A 20,805-nucleotide genomic window follows, 5' to 3' on the forward strand; every position below is an offset into this window, starting at 1 on the left:
GACTCAGAAATGTCTTCATCTAGGCAATGTGGGGAAGTTATAAAAAAAAACAAAATGCTCGGATATATAGTGAAAAGTGTTGAATTTAAATCAAGGGAAGTAATGTTAATTTTACAATGCATTAGTAAGACCTCATCTAGAATACTGTGTTCAGTTCTGGTCACCTCGCTACAAAAAGGATATTGCTGCTCTAGAAAGAGTAGAAAGAAGAGTGCAGAATTATCCTGGGTTTAAAAGGCATGTCATATGCAGACAGGCTAAAAAATTTTTATCTATTCAGTCTTGAACAAAGAAGACTACGCGGCGATCTGATTCAAACATTCAAAATTCTAAAAGGTATTGACAATGTCGACCCAAGGGACTTTTTCGACCTGAAAAAAGAAACAAGGACCAGGGGTCACAAATGGAGATTAGATAAAGGGGCATTCAGAACAGAAAATAGGAGGCACTTTTTTACACAGAGAATTGTGAGGGTCTGGAACCAACTCCCCAGTAATGTTGTTGAAGCTGACACTCTGGGATCCTTCAAGAAGCTGCTTGAGATTCTGGGATCAGTAAGCTACTAATAACAAAACGAGCAAGATGGGCCAAATGGCCTCCTCTCGTTTGTAAACTTTTTTATGTTCTTATGAATAGTTTGAGACAGGTGAGGACAACATTTGCAATTATATTTTTACATCATTTAAGGAAGCAACTTTTGCAGAACGTTTTCTGAGCAACAATCCTAGATAAAAGTTCTATAAATGGGATAGATGATGTCAGGCTTTTAGGCATGACTTATTTTATATCCATAACCAATCTGCTCTCACAGGGCCAGTGGCAGGTTTTTGTGGGCCACGGGCAAAGTACCTCTAGTGGACGCCCACCACCTTCACATCCAAGTCAAAAATATTTTTCTATCAAAAAGGTTCTCATAATCAGAAGTCCCTCGCTAAACCGGACATGTCTATTGACATGAGTTGTCCAATTTAAAAAAAATATATATATATAAATCATTTTGTAATATATACAATAGTAAAATCAAATGAATACCTGTAGCGCACTTTCTTTATTATTTGTTTATTTAGCAGACATCTTTATCCAAGGCGACTTACAGAGACTAGGGTGTGTGAACTATGCATCAACTGCAGAGTCACTTACAACTACGTCTCACCCGGTAGACGGAGCACAAGGAGATTAAATGACTTGCTCATTTAATCCCCCCCCCGATTCAGGTGGAAATATCTGTACAAATAGGTGTCAGTCAGGCTTGGGGGTGAAATATTATTTCGTGTCCAAAACCCATTAAGAAGACATAATTAACTCTCAAAGTCAATCTATTTCTGATCACAAAGGAGTGCCTCGTTTCATTCTGCATTGAAGTGTCTCCGGATTCTTACAAGGTGGTGTTTGTTTTTTATCTCTGGTACAGCTTGACTTGACTTTGGCACTATAGCTTCTGTTGTCTCTAATTTGACACTAACTTGTGGTCTGCATTTAATCACAGCATTAATGACACCATTGAGCTTTATAGCTTTATAGCTGTACTCTCCTTAATATCCAAAATGACCTTGCCCCTAGCATCCTCTGCTTTTAAGATTCCCCGTGGTATGTCTCTCATTTCTCAAAGCTCTAGTCAAAGGGGATGCTGACAACAGTGGACATGATATACTGATATCATGTTACCATCTATCTCCATACCTGATTTAATAATATTAAAATGTAATAGGGAAATACCTAATCTTCTGACAGTTGTTTGCGGACATCTTTTTGCCAGTAGCCAAAAACATTCATACCCTTTCTAATTGCATTGCTTCAAATAGCAGGAGTGGGTTTCTTTGTTTATAAAACAGTACTATACAGTATGGAAATTATACCTTCTCCGCAATTTAGAAATTAAAGCAAAGTCTGTTGTGATTATTTACATGAACTCTAGACAATGCTTTTTCTTACCTCCGTGAACCACATTAATTACCCGTTAGGTGCCCATGTAGGAATTCTTCAGTGTTGTGATGATCAGGGGGTATGTTGTGTTGTGTAATGACAGATGGCAATGCAGTGCAGCCTTCTATTCGCCTGCTTCAGGGCCAGATTCAAACTGAGGAGGAAGAATTATGGAGCATATTGTTGGTTTTGGGGGGAGCAGACAATAATGGGTGTGTGTTATTGCACCAGGAACATGCTAAATGTTTCTTTAGCAGTGAATAAAGTATTCTATATAGTATACTGCACCTCCTTTTGCTTCACGGTTATCAATCTGTAATTCTTTAATAGCCAGTTGTTATTCTTATGGTTAAAATGTGTTTTTTTATATATATACAGCAGTTTCTAAGACTTAGGGGTAAATGCACTAAGATGGTCCAGTCGCAGCGCACATATACCGCAATTTGCATTTTCATTGCGACAGTTAGCAAAGTATACATTTTGTTGTATGTACTAAGACTAAATATGTTAATATAGAGAGATGCAATATACTAATTTAAATATGTGTTGTTATTATTATTATTATTATTATTTATTTCTTAGCAGACGCCCTTATCCAGGGCGACTTACAATTGTTACAAGATATCACATTATACATTATTTCACATTATACAGATATCACATTATTTTACATACAATTCCCCATTTATACAGTTGGGTTTTTACTGGAGCAATCTAGGTAAAGTACCTTGCTCAAGGGTATAACAGCAGTGTCCCCCACTGGGGATTGAACCCACAACCCTCTGGTCAAGAGTCCAGAGCCCTAACCACTACTCCACACTGCTGCCCCAACATGCCAAACCAATACCACTAATTCATATTATTATGAGTCGCCTATAAACCAAATGTATACTATCAGTTTTTATTTAAGTTAGTCAGTGGTGCAGTGCTAAATTGTGCACAATTACAAACCACCTGCCCATTAATAGAATAGGTGTGTTTCCTATTCCTATACAGATGCTCAAAATGAGCTGGAGGGGTTAGTGGCACATGTGTGCAGTCTATTGCTCCCAACATGTTGGGGAAACCAGAAATGTCATAGAAATTTGTTTTCAATGCTTCTAAGTGCACCCTTCTTTTAGGGAAAAAGAGGTATTTGGGTGTTCGTCTCAAAATGCATTGAGCACAACTGGCAAGGCCCAAGAGAAATCAGACTGGGAAATGCCAGCAACAATTGCGACTGTTTAAAACACACTTTCAGAAGTTCTTAACAAATTGATGCAATTGTAAGTGTCGCAATTGCCAGCAGCTTTAGTACATCTCATTATAATATCTGAGAACTCTCCACCCCATTTTCGTGACTTCATCTAAGGTTGAACCGCAAAGAAAAACTGCTGCTGAAAATCATTCCCTAAAAAGTTGGTAACAGCATTGCGCTTGTTTAGTACATTTCACCATAGACTTCCGACTCATTTGCAACTGGTTTGCAACTATTGCAACAGCTACAACACTTTAGTCATCTACTCCTAAAATTGCTGTGAAACCAGAGTTTCATGTGCACCATTTTCTACAAAAAAAGTATCAAAACTACAAAACATACCCTTCAGGAATTTAATCCAATGGCTTTTACAGTAGGTATTCTTAACATATTCTCTCTCATCATAAAATAAAATGCTAATAACACTGTTGAGGTAAAAAGGCTCTGTTATATTCTCACAATGTGATTTAAAAAACAAAAATAGGTGCCAAATGTGTCCCCTTGCTCAAAAAGGGTAGAAAAATCTGCCGCAATACTATTGAGTTTTACATGTACATAAAATAACAATTAAATATTAAACAATATTTTTACTGCCAACATTTTTCATTCATAGAACAGTATTATAACAAATATACATATTGTCCAATGTTGAGGGTCTTATTGCCTTTATACATCAATATTACAGCACATTTCATTGTAATTTTTATTTGTTTTAACTCTATTTCAATTTCATGTATTTTTTATCTATCCTTCCACACCAGCACTCCAAACTGACCATTTTTCAAAATGTAGTACCCCATTATAAAGATGGGTTTACACTAGACAACGTAAGTGATGTAATGTAAGTTTAGCATAGAATAATGTATGTCTGGCTGAAGGCTACATCAGGCTTATGTTAGAACCGATAGTTGAGACCTTGTGAAAATGCCTCATGTTGTGTTTTGTCCATACAAACCTCTTTAAACTGATGTAAAGGGCTACTACGTTACATTATGTTTCTTATGTTGTCTAGTGTGAACCCACCTTAAAACATTGCAGCAGTTACAAACATTCCAGGAGCACCACACACTGCATACTTGAATTAAGCAGAAGCACAACACAAGTCTTAGGAGATCCCGGAGCACTTAAACAAACAAATTGCCAGGCTTAGACAGCATCTACCCATGGCTACTTGAAGAATTGAAAGAAATTATTTATAGGCCACTGGTCAGCTTCATGACAAATTGCTGAAGACATTTTTTTGAAAATGGAGGCATCATTATTTTGATACAATACAAAACAGTTTCTTTTTGAGGAATGGCAAAGGGCCAACTTACCAGCCACACATTTGCTGCTCCCCCAGTACGTTTTCACCTTTGTGGGGCAACTGGCATGTTCTCCTGACTGGCCCATGCACTGGGATATGGTCAAAACCATTATACCTTGTCTCAGTGGAAAGCTAGCATACCTAGGGGCTCGCTGCCTCCCTGCATTTACAGGTACAGATGACAGTGATGGACGTCCAACTGTCTTTATAGACTCAGTAATGCTAAGGCGGAAATCTTTCAAAGGAACAGCCTTTTCAGAAAGAAGTCCACAATCATGTTTGTACATCAGCCAGCTATTACAAACCACTAGATCTAGCACATATCCAAACATACAGATTAGTCTGATCAACTATGTGATCTATCATTTCAGCAGTAAAGGAGACATAAAATAGTCAGCAGGAGCTTTGACACTACTTGGAGTTTCAATTATAGATTCTGTGGGTGTGAAAAGTGGAATGTCTTCTTTCACCCATCACTGAGTTGGAGGCTATCTTTCCATTTTGAGTGTTCACTGGCACTGGAAAGTCTTCATTTTCAACGGGGAGTAAATAATGTTAGCCTTTCTTCGGGTCGGGGGCCCTTTTGTTGCTGGAGAAGGATCAGCAGAGGGGGCAGGTTGATCACAGCTGCCTAAATAGATAGATCATAATAGATTTGATCATAATAGATTGTTTATTACACTATTTCTTGGTGCATATTATTGAAATATTTAGTGGTTTTCTATTTTAAACTATTATACTGCAAAAACCTTTCTGTGCTTTACTAGGTGGCTGCAACTGCTCTATCTCATCCTCACTGTAATCTGCAATGTAAAATACTATTTTTATACAGAATCTAACTTTCTGTTTTGCTTACCATTTGTTTTTTCAGATCTTTCACACAACTTCAACTTTAATAGCTCATTAACAATATTTGGGTTGTAATCATAAGAAACCTCAGAACAAAATAGAAGAAAAGTAAATATTTCAAAAGATATATACAGGTTTAATTAAAAGCAATAAAGACACTGTTTACCAGTCTTATTATAGAGAGGGCATTACCTTGCTAGTTTACCTTGTCTGTAAGCTAAGCTATTACCTACATGTTGCGATCAACTACCAGGCAGTAAACCATTTATTGCACAACTAAGGGTCTTTTATGTTTTTTCTTTCATTTTTATTCAGGCCAATATTTGCAATACGGGGAACTTTGAGAACTTTAGTGGCTTATTACTGTTATGGCTTTGTTTTTCTTGGTGAAAGCCAAAACAGGCGCAGGAGTTTTGTGCATAGTCAAAGGGCTTGACCAATATGCTTAGCTCCACTGTTTTTTTTTTTATTTATATATTTTAAAACTTGCTTCAGTAAGGTATAATAAAGGAAAATGTCTATTAAACTCTCTGATTTGGTTACATCTCATGGGTTACAATGCTTTCTTTTGCCAAACAATGAATAAAGAGTGTAATCTTCTTCACACACAAAATCTGCTTTTGTTGTTCAGCAAATTTGTGAATGCACTTGTTTCAGTTTTGTAGCAAATGGACATGCTGCTGTCTCCCCAGGTTGCTATTTATAAACTATTAAAAGCATCAACAAAAGAGAGCACACTGTTTGGTGAATAAATGCCTGTTTTGTATTTAATTACATCATTTAATTTCTAGCTTTCGTGTTTTTAACACAAGATCATTGATATACCTGAATATACCTGCCCTGAATAAATTACATATTCATTGAGGAATCATGATGCATTCCTCCTGAACAATTAAAACCTTTTTGTACAGTTAAAGCAAGTACAGTTGGCATACTCAACCTAGACAATGTATGTGTTAATGTGTGGGAGGTCGTTTTATATTAGAAGGAGGCTAGACAGACATAAGTTTATATAGTTACTAAGTCTCTATTTCCAGAAGAAACAGAAGACATATTGACAGATAAAAGCGTCTTACAGAGACTAGGGGGTAAACTATACATTAACAACTGCTGCTGCAGACTCACTTACAAAGAACTGGTTGTTCCATCACCCACCCTTTGTTAACCTTGAGGGTGGCTCCCAGAGGCCCGTAAGGTAGGACCCTGGGCCAAAACTAAATCACTGTTATTCATTCCCATATTGAGTCCACAATACCTATCTTGAGTGTTGTCTCGCCTTTTGAATGCAGCTTATGTTCTGTGCTGTATTTAGAACGCCAGCTGGCTTTTCATCTGCCTTCATTAATTATGCAGAGCGCTACAGTTTATGTGATACCCTGCAAATAAACTGGTAACACAGCCTGTCAAGCCATGAACTAGACTAGTCATATCATTTTAGCTGGTGAGCTGCTTTCCAAATGAAACCAATTGACAGAAGACGTGAGAAGGTTTAATGGATTGGGAATACGTCCTGGAGAGTGTATAATGGTATACATCTGTAACACAGAAGGGGCTGGATGCAGGCAGAAACCAAGTGATGAAGTGCAAACTGAAGGAATTGGGGACCTGGATCTAAGCCTGCAGGTGAAACATTAATATATGTCATTCTTCTTGTAAACCTCTTTCAACAGGTGCTGCTGCTAACAGCTGCTGCCCCCAGTTAATATTACCTGTACAACCTTTTAGAAAGCATTATTTAAACAGTCTATATTGTTATAGGTAACACTGTACTAATATAACCTCTTACTGTGTTTTTTGGATTGTTTCAAGTTGAGTTTTTGTGGGGTGGGGGTGGGGGAGTGCAAACAAATTGGCAGCAACTGAAACTGAACTGCTTTTTAGTGATCGCTACATTTTTCAATGGTCTTTTTCCAATTTCAAATGCCTTTTGTACAAAACACCTCTGCACCCACTGCCTTCAAGTAATATAATGATTAGTCAACAGTGATAGGCCTACTAGCATTAATTACAACAAAAATAGCACTATTTTATTAGATAGATACATATAAACTGCTGTATTTTGAAACAATCATTATACCATTTTGGGAGTAAAACTGATGGGGGGGTGGGGGGGTGGGGGGTGGGGGGGGGTCCCGCTTGAGAACATACAGAACACTTAATAAATGAATTGCTAATAAAAATCATGCGTCTCTGTGGTTACACAAACTATTTACTGTTGTTTGAAAACTGGTGCAGATCTAATACGACTGCTTTAACGTTTGAGTCAAGTTCAGCCACACAACATACTGTGTCAATCAAATGCAAAAAACAGTAAAGTTACAGTACCTATAAAAATATATATACTGTTGTTCACAATCAATTGGAGAATAAAACCGTTCATTCAGCTGCAACCCTCATCATTTTTTCATGTCTTCAAGTCTTTGGCATTGCACAGTATTATTCAACAGTGGGACACATTGGATTTCTTGTCAGCCTTCTTACCTAGTAGCATTATCTTGAATGATGTCCATACTGAGAACATCAGCTCCTCACCGATTTGTATGGGTCTACATTGCTTTTACAATACGAGAGAGGCTACATATAACTTTTTTTTTAATCGAGAAAATTAACGCACATAAAACAGTACCTCCAGAAGATAACATGACATCAGCGCAAACATGCCAGGTTTATTCACCTTAAAATCATAAAAAATTAAATAAAATTGACAGAACTGAGTGGTGCAAGCCATCGGAAGACGCGTCAAAAATCACACTGGACATTTCCATCAATGTGTTTGTTTACCAAATAAAGCATCACCATTTTCTGTCAAATATTTACGATTACAATTGTCGGCATTATAGGCAGCTGATGGACAGAAACTAAGTACTGTCGCACAGTGACAAAGTCACCGATACAGGCTCTGCAATAAACAGTGGCTGTCCAGCAAAGCACAGCGCTCTGACAAACTCATTAACACAGTCATTCTGTAAAGCGTGTGTAAAAGCCGCATAAATGGATTGCTTGTCTCTCAGTTCACTTTCTTGTTTTAGTTTAATGTGTTGCTTATTTTTCAGTATGTTGTTTATTTCTCAGCGATAACTTTTACCTCAGTGCAGCAGTATTTGCAGCGCTACGTCTTCTGCCTCATCTGACCCACTTCTGATATTGTGGCGTTTTGTATACTTCGAAACATTTGTTTTCTTTTGAATATTCATAAACTGATTTACGTTTTCTCCCCAAATATTATATTTTCGTATAAATATTTAAATATAGTTTTTGATCAAGCTAGTAGTTACTACGCCCAGCAATTGCCACAATAATCGGACTTTGATTGGCCAACATAATCAGGTGATAATGTGTTTGTGAAGTGACAGAGAACCACAGTTGAACATCATTAGATCCTCTGATGTATCCTAGGATACAGTTTAGGGCTGCTTATTACAATGTCGGAGTAAAAAAAAAAAACAGCATTTTAATCAAATTATTGTGTATTTCCTAAAATAATAGACAGAAATAAAAAAAAAACCGACGTCCAGTTAAAAAAAATATCCTGTAATTTTTCGGTAAAATTCAGAATAAACCGGAAACGCGGAACACTACATATACAGTATATGTCACACCTAATAATTTGTTCTGTTTAAGTTAAAATAAAACCACATACACTACTGCCCATTATCTTTTTAGTTTTGGATATCACTCTGCCATATGTCACTATGCATCATTTGCTTATAAACGCTTGTTATGTTACTTCCTCCATCCGAGAGACTAGGCTATCAGTCGCAGTTTAAATGGCATTGATAAAGAGCTGATATCCATGGAAAGAACTGGATTGATTTAATTTCACTTTCAATCCTAGTGGCAGATGGAAACAAGCTCTTAAGAGTGATCCACCCACTTAAAACACTCAATGAAAACATCAAAACACATTTGGATATCTGAAGGTTTCAAAAGGTCACAGTTCAAAGAGCTGAAAAATGGCAGTGACTTTTTTTTTTTTGCTTTACTACAAAGAGATACTCACTGCACAAAATGAGCAATTCATATTTAAAGCTGTTTTCATGTGATAAAAGTTTTAATTAAGGGAGTTGTAAAAAAATAATTTGAAATGATTTTGTGCCAATTAGAAATGAGCATACACCAGCCTTACATTATATGACAAATGCGATAAAGGTTTGATGAAAACCCTGGGTCATTGCTTTTTATTATCTCTGCAGTTCAATTAATCAGGCTGCTCTATTATTACCCACACATTTCTAATTACAGACGATTAGGTTACTGTATATATTGTAGTTTCCATTCTGTCTCGATTAAGCAAAGCAGAACTGTGTGACTTATTTCTTTATTATTCAAATCTAAAGGATTTGGGACAGCGTCTTGAAAGATAAAACTACATTTATGTTTGCACGATTGTAATTACCATTTCATATTGGTTTGCTCTTTCGATTTAGTCTTTTGTTATATCAAGCACTGTTTAAATTCATGCTATTTTGATATTGGTCAGAGTTAAATTTGTTTGATCTAATTCTGTCATGTAGGTCATGGTTACTCTCATCTTATTTGAGTAGCTTATGTGAATTGCTGTGGGGTTGTAACATTTTTGATTTTTGATCCTTAGTCTCCCTCAGAAAGAGTGGTCTATTCTGTAACTATGTATTCCCAAAGAAACAAACTCGCTCCTTGTAGTTTTTTTTTCTCTCCAAAACTTGTATTCCTTAAACAAAAATCCTCCAAATTCTTTATGAATTCTACTAAAGACATTCTGAAATTAAACTATTGTAAATGTTTTTGATGAAGCTAGAAGCTGAAAGGTTTGTCTATTATACATTACTTAATTTCTTGTAGTTTTTCTAATATAGAGCAATTTTGTATTTTGTAGAACAAGTTGGATCAGAATAAGGGGGAATAGAAGGATAGAATAGTGAACTTGCTCCCTACAGGATGTGAAATATCAAGTACGAAATGTAACCATTACCCAATGGGTATTTATCCCTGTAACCTGAATAGATATAACAAAGACTGCTCGTCAGAGCCTGTGATGCAGTCGTGCCCGCCCCCAAGGGCATATATAGACTGTACACACAGCTCTCGTCATTATTTTTCCTTTCATCCGACCGGACGAGAGAGACTACGAACAGATACGTATCAAATTACTTATATCTGCTTATTTGCTTGTGTAATTACACACTTTATGCTAATTAGTGTTACGTGCTTAAGTCGGCTACTTGGCGAGGGCTCAGAACCAGAAGGGCGTAAGTGACATTTTTGGCCAAAATGGGTGTCATATATCATTTGAAAGCTCTTGATGAGATCTATTACTTGCCAAAAGGACTTACCTGAAATCACAAACTGCATTGAATAAAGTGTAAAAACTATAAAGACACAACTGCAGAATTTTATTAAATTTAGTGCCAGAAAGACCGAAGTGCACATATGCCCTATTGGCACAGAGCACTGCATTGTGGGTTAAATCACCTGACAGCATATAAGACAATATGGCTGAAAAGATAAACAAGAAAATGCACCGTACAAAAAAATATGCAACAGCAGAGGATATCTAACTTAGTTTAATGGAGGATTCAGAAGTTTTATCGAGTGAAGAATCAGAACCAGACATTGGAAATGAAGGAAAAGGTAATGCACTGGTATTTATCATAGTGTTATGCTAAGTATAATGCATTACCATATTACTGCATGGGGCCTGTCTTCCCACTGGGACCTATTTTTCTGTGCACTTTAATGATGAATTTAAAGTTAAGTGTCATAAAATAATAATACAAAATATTAATTAAATTTAGTATTAATATATTTGATTCTGAATAGAAATTAAAAGTACATTATTTATTTATGTATAAGAAATTGATTTGCTAAATTAAGCTATTTTTATAATGTGTAGGTTGCTGTGATACAGTATTACAGTAAATATCTAGTTGTAGTCAAAATAACTCCCATGAATCAATGCTATTCAGTGATTAATTTCGTTTAAAACATTTTTTTAATGAAACTACGCTTATTTATCAATGATGTCTTTTCAGAGTTTGTTGAACACTGATTCAGCTTAGAGAAAATTATTTGTATGGAGTGGTAGCCAAAGGTTTACACACACCCTGTCTTAACTCAGTTCAAACAACTGGAAACTTTACAGTTTTCTCTAGACTGAATAAGTGTTCAACAAACTCTGAAAAGTCATGAAGAGATTAATTAACAATATTTATTAAACTAAATGGATCGCCAAATCACATTGTTTCAAATAAAGGGTGTGAATACTTTTATCTACAAATGTAAGTATGTTCAGATACAGATTTATAGCATAAGTTAAATGTTTAATTATTTAGGAACAGTCTTTATTTGAAGCGAGATCAGGAGCAGAGTACACATCATCTGAGATAGATTCACCAAACGTATCAAATCAGACAGGCCAGTCTACAAAGGAACAGATCAGTCAATAGTACAGGGACTCCAAGAAACTGAAAGTGTGCAATTAGGCAGTTGTGAGTTGATTGCTTTGCAAGAACCTTTAGACCAGGATCCCTTGGAGGAGGCACATGAAAGTAGTATAGATAATAGGGATGACATCTCACACGGAAATGGCACCATTCCATTAGATCAGCTTAGAAGAAGAAAGAGACAGAGAAACCGAGAAAACTGGAAAAAGAATCCGCACAAAAAGTTACGAAGTGCAGGCCAGAGCTACGTAAATACAGGGGATATCAGGGTACCAGCCAGAAAAGTAAAAAAGAAAGACTGTGCAACCTGCAGATATCAGTGCAGACAGGCAAATTATTTTTGAAAGTTTTTGGAGGCAAAAAGATTTCATGCTAAACCACATCTTCAAAGGTGAAAAAAAAAAAAAAACGGTGCACAACAGAAGCAAACTCCAAAAGGCAAAAAACACTAGCGTACCCTCTCACTCTGCAGGGTAAGAAGGTTAGAGTTTGCAAAGACTTTTTTCTTAAGATCCTTGACATCTCTGAAAGGTTTGCGAGGTGTGCTTTTACCAGTACAAGTGGTACAGGAATTAGTAATCACAATGCAAAAGGTAAACGTTCTCCATGGAAAAAATTTCAGAAAAGACAGAAAGAACAAATGGATTGTGAATGGATTTGCCTGTGTTTATTTCCCACTGTGAAAGCTTGGTAGCAGTGTGGAGTACGGGTTAGGGCTCTGGACTATTGACCAGAGGGTTGTGGGTTCAATCCCAGGTGGGGGACACTGCTGCTGTACCCTTGAGCAAGGTACTTTACGTAGATTGCTCCAGTAAAAACCCAACTGTATAAATGGGTAATTGCATGTAAAAATAATGTGATATCGTGTAACAATTGTAAGTCACCCTGGATAAGGCTGTCTGCAAATAAATAAATAAATAATAAAATGACGCTTGAAAATGAAATCAAAATCAAATTAAAATTACATGAATTATAACAAAACTAGTTAGTTGGAATAAGTTTGTGGTTATTTTCTGCAATTGAATGCTTGTACTGAAAGCTATATAGGTCGGTAACCCTTTATATATATATATATATATATATATATATATATATTGCTTCTTTGGTAACTGTAGTTCACAGACCTACTCCGTTCCCAGTGAGCAAGGTTACCGTACCATGTGCACCGTGCCGTGGATACCGTGCAGGGTGCACCGTACTGTGTGTACCATACTGTGCATGGTACTGAGCCATGGATACCGTACTGTGGGTACCGTGCCGTGTGTACTGTACCGTGTGTACCGTACTGATCGGTTTGTCTGCTCGGTTCAACTTCAATTCATCACTGTTTAGACTGTTCAGAATGTTAAAAAGACACCTGGACACCTGGTCTTTTTTACAGTACTTCTGCCTGTACAGTGGCGGTACTGCTTGCGCTGTCTGAGACAGCGGGTTTGTTTTTGTTGAGGCAGCAGTTTTTACAGTACTGTACACTGCACATGCATCCAGTCTCGGCTGGGGCATTGCCTAGAATGGCAGGGGGGTCGCAGGAGAAGTATAACCCCCATTGTGCACTAATGTACTTACCCGGTACTACAGGCACTGAACCGTTACCAAACCGACCCCATTCAATTGCGGTGTCTAGTACCAAGCAGGCCCTGGTGACAGTCCAATTACTGTTTTTAGCAAGCTGAGGCAGCAATTGTACATTTTTGTAACATTGTTTGTTATTTGCATAATGTCTGGGTTATCCCTGTGACACATGCAAGGCCAGCTTGCCTGTCTGGTACCAAGCAGACCTTGCTGACAGCCCAGCTGCTGTCTTCATCAAACCTCTTTTCTGCAAGTTTTGTGCACATTTCTCCAACCGTATGCTGGAGAAACGTCGTCCTGCAGCTATACAGATCAAACAAAGGTGTGCATTAGTCTCTCAGCATCAGATACGACATAATTGGTGTGAGTTTGGCTATATTTCTGAAATGGTAAAAAGATACTTTAGTGACTTCCCTAATATGATAGATCAAGATCAAAGATGACCCCCAAACTCTTACTTAAATTTCTAGTTTAAGTTTTGATGACAGACTGCAAGGGTCGAGCTCATGTAATCCCACATTTCCTTTTAGTTGGTTCTGTGATCCCACTAGCATAACCTCTGTTTTATCTGAATTCAACAATTAGAAAATTGTGTGACACCCAATGCTTGACGTCTGTAGTAAGGCAAGTAGCTAATAACACCTAGGCAGAAGAAATTCCTGGCTTTAGGGACAAATATAGTTGGGTATCATCAGCATAGTAATGGAAGTACAAAGCAATGTGTACACTGTATCACTGTTGAACATCAATCTCTACCCCTAAATAACATTTTAGTTCCGTAGTAACTAAATATATATATATATATTATATATATATATATATATTAATATATATATTAAGAACTATTAATAACTAGCCTAATTAAAAAAAAAAAAATGGATTTCATAATCGTGATTATTTGTTATCAGGATAAATGTAATCCAGCAGTGACATCGGATCTAAATGATCCAGATAAAAGTAATCTCAATCACAAAATGTAGGATTACAAAATCCGGATCACTGTTATCCAGAAAAGACGGCCCCAGAGCATCTACATGGACCTTATGTTGAAATTAGCACTGGTTGTCAGCATCTTTTAAATGAAAGTTAATCTTTACTTTAAACATAATTAATAGGAAGAGAAGTGTAGCGGTATGTAGAAGTATTGAAATTCAGTACAACCTGTTCAATCCAGCGTCTCTTGGGACCAGAAGATTGTGTCAGATTAGACAGTGTGCTGGATTACAGAGTTACTGTGAACCAAACAAATACTGTACATAAAAAAGGTGAAAAGACAAAACTATTTGAGTTAAAAAAAAAAAAAAACATGATTACTGTGCATACAGAACAAAAAACATAATAATACCTCAACAAACTTTAAACACAACAATCCCTCAACAACATCTTTAGGTATTATTAGCATGAGCCTGGTCAAACCATTCCCATAGAAAGTTTGTACTGAACCCGCATGCGGGATTCAGGCACGTTCTGCTGGCATTCAGGTTTTTTCGGCAGTCGGCAGCTTTTCTTTTCAGAATGTGTGAAATGGTTTAGATTACGATTTTTCACTAAGCTTTTTTGTGGTGGTGTTGGAAACGTTTAGCTTTTTTGAGATGTACAAATTTTATAATTCAACTGCACAATTCAGAATGGTGCCGGAAGGACATAGACGCAACGTCTTGCTTTTGTTTTGTTGTTTATAAAACATGCACTATACTTGCAGGCAATACTGGAGGTATTGAAAGCAGTGGATAATGCACCACCATACAAAAAAAAGAAAGATATTGATTCAAATTTCAACATTCCCGCGAACACTTTGTCATGCATTGTACTGTAGCAATAGGCATGGACAGTTATTAGAGAACAGGTGTGAGAGAAAGGGACAGATTCCTTATACAAGATATGTGTTAATAAGATAGATGGTGAAAGAACAGTTTTGGTGGCCCAGTGATTTAATGAGGTGGGAATGGGGAATAAGATCTATAGCTCATTAGCAGGACCTGCAGAATTGCATTGTGTCTAGAAATCAAATAGCCTTTAAAAAAGTCTAATTGGCCTAGAAAAAAATACCTTATATTTAACAACACCAATATTACTGCTTTCACAGTTTCTTCTAGCATGTGGTATCTTTTTGTCTTTGAGTCAACACATCAAGGCATCATTTCTGTTGGGCTGGTTAACTTATATGTCTCTGTGTCATTTTTACTCAATTTTGCTGATTTTGGTGAACCTTTGTGAGCTATGTCTGAATACTGTACAACCTGATCAAATCTGTATGAGGTACTGTTATCTCAGGATAACAGGATTTGAAATCTAAAACTAATAACTAAACGTTACAGTCACAGCTTGTGACACTAGTAAAAGACATTTACTCGTCTGAAACCATGCCAGGCCAAATTAAGGAATCGTGAAAAATAAATGCTGCACAGCACCGTCAACACCGTTGAAATGAACTTTGTACATCCAACTTAAATATAAAATCTCCCTTTTCACCAACACAGTTTTAATATGAATAAAGTCTGCTTTGATTGTAGTAAATGCAGACATATTTTTCCAAGCTGGCAGCAGACAATGAGGATCGTTCTGGACGTTGTAGAAAATGTAAGTATGCGCACATTATTTCTCAGCAGGGGATGCTGTGAAATGGAGTTCAAAATGCCCAACCAAAAAAAAAAAAAACTGCCCAATTAAATTGCAGAATAATCTGCAATCAACTATTTAGTTATTTATTTATTTCTTAGCAGACGCCCTTATCCAGGGCGACTTACAATTATTACAAGATATCACATTATACATTATTTCACATTATACAGATATCACATTATTTTAATTACTCATTTATATAGTTGTTGTTGTTGTTTTTTTTACTGGAGCAATCTAGGTAAAGTACCTTGCTCAAGGGTACAACAGCAGTGTCCCCCACTGGGGATTGAACCCACAACCCTCCGGTCAAGAGTCCAGAGCCCTAACCACTACTCCACACTGCTGCGGATATGTGCGTGCGTGCGTGCGTGCGTGCGTGCGTGCGTGCGTGCGTGCGTGCGTGCGTGCGTGCGTGCGTGCGTGCGTGCGTGCGTGCGTGCGTGCGTGCGTGCGTGCGTGCGTGCGTGCGTGCGTGCGTGCGTGCGTGCGTGCGTGCGTGCGTGCGTGCGTGCGTATATATATATATATATATAGTGGTCTCTGTAATTATCCCAGGGAGTGTACACACATTCAGAGACCTGTCTGTTTTCAAAATGGTAATGTTCATGGATATTTTTCCCCACATGGTTTGAAAATACATTACAGCAAAGAATTAAAATGATAGAAGAGTTATTGGCACAGTTTGCACATTACCCTCCAGCTGTACTCATCCATTTTTTAAATCCTTGTGGATTTGTAGATTTTAATTGTTGATCTCATACGCTTATGATGTCAGCAATTTTAAGTTTGCAGTCCCACTTTTGAATCTGACAAAATGTATGTTATACACAGGTTTTTGGTTTCTCATGTCTCATAGCTCATGGGAAAAAAACTGTCCCATAATTAGAAATATTGTGTCAAATTGTTATTCCCTGCATGTGTGTGCTACTTTTTTTATTTGACCCACAAACAGGGTCTGTGATGTGACCCTTTTCCATATTCTAAAATACCAGCTTCCATTTCATTCACAGCTGCTTGTCTGTTTCTGCTTATTCCTATCACTATGACACATTTATTTTAAACTTTAAACAAAGCCTAGTGGGAACTTTTAACACTTCCTCTTTCAAGATCCCTATTCTGTCACAGTGGGTTACTGTGAGGAATAATGAACACACTGCACTGGGAGTCATTTAGAAAGACTAAAGGCAAATTTGATTTAGATTAAATCGCTTTTGGTTTCATTAAATAAGCTTCATATGATTCATATACACCCATGCTAATCCCAGCTCTGAAAGGTGTACGAGGAGGATGTAGATTACCATATTTAGCGTGGAATAAAGAAGAGTTAAAAGATACATAAGGACCTTTTTATTTTATTGTGTTACATGTTCCCATGTGTTGCTACAACTGTTTATGTAAGGTGTGTGTATTTTTAATTATTATTATTTTTGTTTTACATTTTGAGGAGGATGATGGGAAATGTAATTCTGAGCTGTCCATGCAGGTACATGGGAAGCCATCTTGAGGCAGGGAATGCAATTTAAAAGTTTAAAAAAGTGGTCACAATGTATTTTAATTTTTTTTTTTTTTCTCAAAATGTAAAACAAAAATAATAATTAAAACAATACACACACCTTACATAAACAGTTGTAGCAACACATGGGAACATGTAACACAATAAAATAAAAAGATCCTAAAATCCTGAAAGGAGCTGACAATGTTAATCCTAGACACTATTTCAAGTGCACCAAGGGACCGTGACCAGAGGACACAGTTGGAAATTTAGTGGAGACAAAGGATAGGAGATCAACTTCTATAGTATACTATGGTGTTTTTGATAGGATTGTATATTTGAGGTGCATTTTATACAATATGTGTGTATGCATTATGCTACATAAGGCAAGTAACCCATGTGTGTTATACACAGCGGGTGTGTTATATTCAGAAAATTACTGCAGATGTGAACATGTGGACGGAGGGACTGGTTCCTCTGTATATCCTTAGATTATAAAACAGAACTTTTGATAAAGGATGCCCTAAGCAAGTTTCATCATAATGGATAAGCGGTTCTCTTGATACATCTATAGAGTGACATCTGTACGTACAGAAAGTCGCCTGCACAAAGGCTACAGTGGTATACTGAACAAAAAGGCACAACACTTACTATTGTCTAGTACAGTGAAGTCATGTCTTGTTGGTTACTCTGTGAACATCTGTGGTTATCCTTTATTCATCTCCACAGTTGAGCCTAATTACACATTACATGAAAACATATACTGACTGATTTCAGGACAGCTGTCCTTTTATAAATGTGTCCTTATATTTGGAGGTGCAGTAATAGGATTAGCTTGAATTAGAAAAAGGTCATACCGTGAAAGAAGCTTCATAAAATTCGTCTTGTTACAAAACATGACGAGAAGTGACAGCTGGAAATCTATTATTTGAATACATTAACTTTATTTTTTATTATTATTAGTAACATTAACTCCATAATACCTGAATACTGTGGTCTATTATTTTTTGTTGACAAAAAGTGGGAATTCAATTTTAGTGGACTGTGACTGTGTTTCAGAGAATTACAATGTTGTATGTTGGAGAGTTAGCAATAAATATAATGTTGATGGTGTTTAAAAGTCAATTGGCAGTGTTTAAAAGTCCACTCCATTTGCAGGCCAATTCTGTAACAGTTTTATGAGTATTATACAGTACCTTAGATCAAACTGCCATTATGACTAGCAATCCAGATTAGCACTGCACCTAATGCCACATCACTCAATACTTCATCTCTAGACGAAGTAGAGGTATTAGATTCATCCTCAGGGGCTGGTTTTTCAAAACTTGTAATTTTATAATCCTATATTTTGTGATTGAGATTACATTTATCTAGATTGTTTTGATCCATTTTTAAGAAATTGTCACAGCTGGATTACATTTATCCAGATTACAAATAATTACGATTACGAAATCCTTTTTTTATTTATTGAATGAATACACAGAAAAAGGATATTGAACAATGAATAGCCTTTTCTGCCGACTATAGACATCTTTGGTGACTACAAATTAACACTCTAAACCCTATGGAATAGGTAGATTCCAATTAGCAAATATAAAAGCTTTTTTAGGTCTGTCCTATTGTAATTGCTTACAAGCAATAGATCATGAAGATTCCTTTTTTATTTTTCAGAATGACAAATCGCCAGGGCGCTCAGCAAGCCGATCCAGTAACATCTCCAAGGTAAGTAAAGATATAGAGGATACTTCATTCCCTCATGAGTGTAAACACAGCACTCTATTAACTTTCATGGAGTGTTCTGTAAACCTAGGCGCAATGTATGGATAATGAAACCTGTTTAAACCTATAAACTACTGGTACTGTAGAATTACTTTCCTCTGATCAAGCTTGGCATCTGTTTAGTAACACTGCATACATTGCTTTGTTAAACTGTCACTGGATTCCAACATGAGATTCTGTAAAATAAATATTCACTCTGTATTCACAGCTTGAAGCTTTTTGTTTGTCTTTTACACTTGCTAGTATAATGTCATTAATCTAACTAATTATCCACTAATTTATCAAAAAAAGGAAAAATAAAACGAAAAAACATTAAAGATAACTCTGTTGCAATCATGCTTTATATTAAATCTCATTCAAACCACAAACCCTTTTGGTGCCTTAAAGGTGTATTCGCTTTATAAACATGTCCTAACCTCATTAACAACATTCTCTAATTCTTATTGTTTGGCGGTTGACATTTTTGTTTTCTAGACTATTTTCACTTTAACGCTGTAAGTTTGAGGGAAATTTTCTTTTACCCATTAACTTCTGTGTTGCCTATCATCAGCAAAGAACACAAATATAAGAGTCCTATTACTTGTAACTCAGGGCATAAACTAGTGTTGTGGCTTATTAAATTGAATCAAAAGTGAAAATACTGGACTGCAAAAATGCCAACATTAAAACAGTGGATAATTGCGTACATGACGTTTATTTCAATTGACCTAAAATTGGCAGATTTAAACACTACTTTTGTTTAAATCATTAAAACAGGACCTTGTTTCTCAAAGCAGTGGCCTAATTTAGATTTGCCATTGTTTACATTAATTGAAAGACACCCTTACGATTTAGACTTTTCTGAAAAGAACTCTTTTTAAAATCATGTTTTGCTTTATGCCTTGGTATACAAATCTGAATGTACAGAAAATACTTTATCACATTAAGTTATAGCTAAAGCAATGCATTCCAAAATAGGTACACTTAAACAAGGCACTGAGCAACATATTTATATAATATACTGTAAGTCTAGAGGTTTTTTTTTTCTTTTTTTAAATAACCCTGAAAATACAGTATTTGTATCTACTATGATAAACCCCCTAGGTACAAAATACTAGTTTGTCATTATATTATGTATCAGCCAAATTTGTTAAAATGTGATGCTTGGGAAATACTCATTAATACAGTATGATAGTGTTGAAAGTAAGCTCTTAAATACTTGAGTAGATCTATACTTCCAGTAACTTCTCATTTATGTTTTATGCCTTCCGAATAGATTACTAATTTAAAAGAGTAAAGTAATATGAGAAACAGTCTACAGGACAGTAACTAGGAGACTTTTGTTAGTCAGTTTTTTAGCAGGCAGTGGATGTTGGTAAAATAGATCTGTCTTATATTTTGTGTACTATATTGTATCACCATGGGCAAAAATGAGTGAACGACTCAAAAGTTCATTCAATCTTATTGCGGAAAAGAAAACGTTCTTAGAAATGTATCAGTTCAAAGGGAATGGTAAAATTGACAAATATGTTTTAATTCCTTTGTGTCACACATGCTCTTCTAGCAATTAAAGAGAGTAGACATTACAATGAATTACCTGCTTTCACAACAAATAACTACTTTG

General features: G+C 36.3%; 1 protein-coding gene across 4 annotated transcripts in view; it reads left to right on the forward strand.

Moving 5' to 3' along the window:
* Nucleotides 1-20,805, forward strand: part of LOC117421180 (uncharacterized) — a 100,536-nt gene that overhangs the window by 63,014 nt on the left and 16,717 nt on the right. For 3 of the 4 annotated variants that reach the window (XM_034035241.3, XM_059031216.1, XM_059031227.1), the window contains one exon: nucleotides 19,095-19,145. In XM_034035241.3, the coding sequence (XP_033891132.3) occupies nucleotides 19,095-19,145 (51 nt within the window). Of the gene's footprint in view, nucleotides 1-6,779; nucleotides 6,939-19,094; nucleotides 19,146-20,805 lie in introns of those variants that run through there. The other variant, XM_059031205.1, reaches the window with a different exon arrangement.

The sequence above is a fragment of the Acipenser ruthenus genome, chromosome 1 (genome assembly GCF_902713425.1).
Source record: "Acipenser ruthenus chromosome 1, fAciRut3.2 maternal haplotype, whole genome shotgun sequence".
In the NCBI taxonomy this organism is placed as follows: domain Eukaryota; kingdom Metazoa; phylum Chordata; class Actinopteri; order Acipenseriformes; family Acipenseridae; genus Acipenser; species Acipenser ruthenus.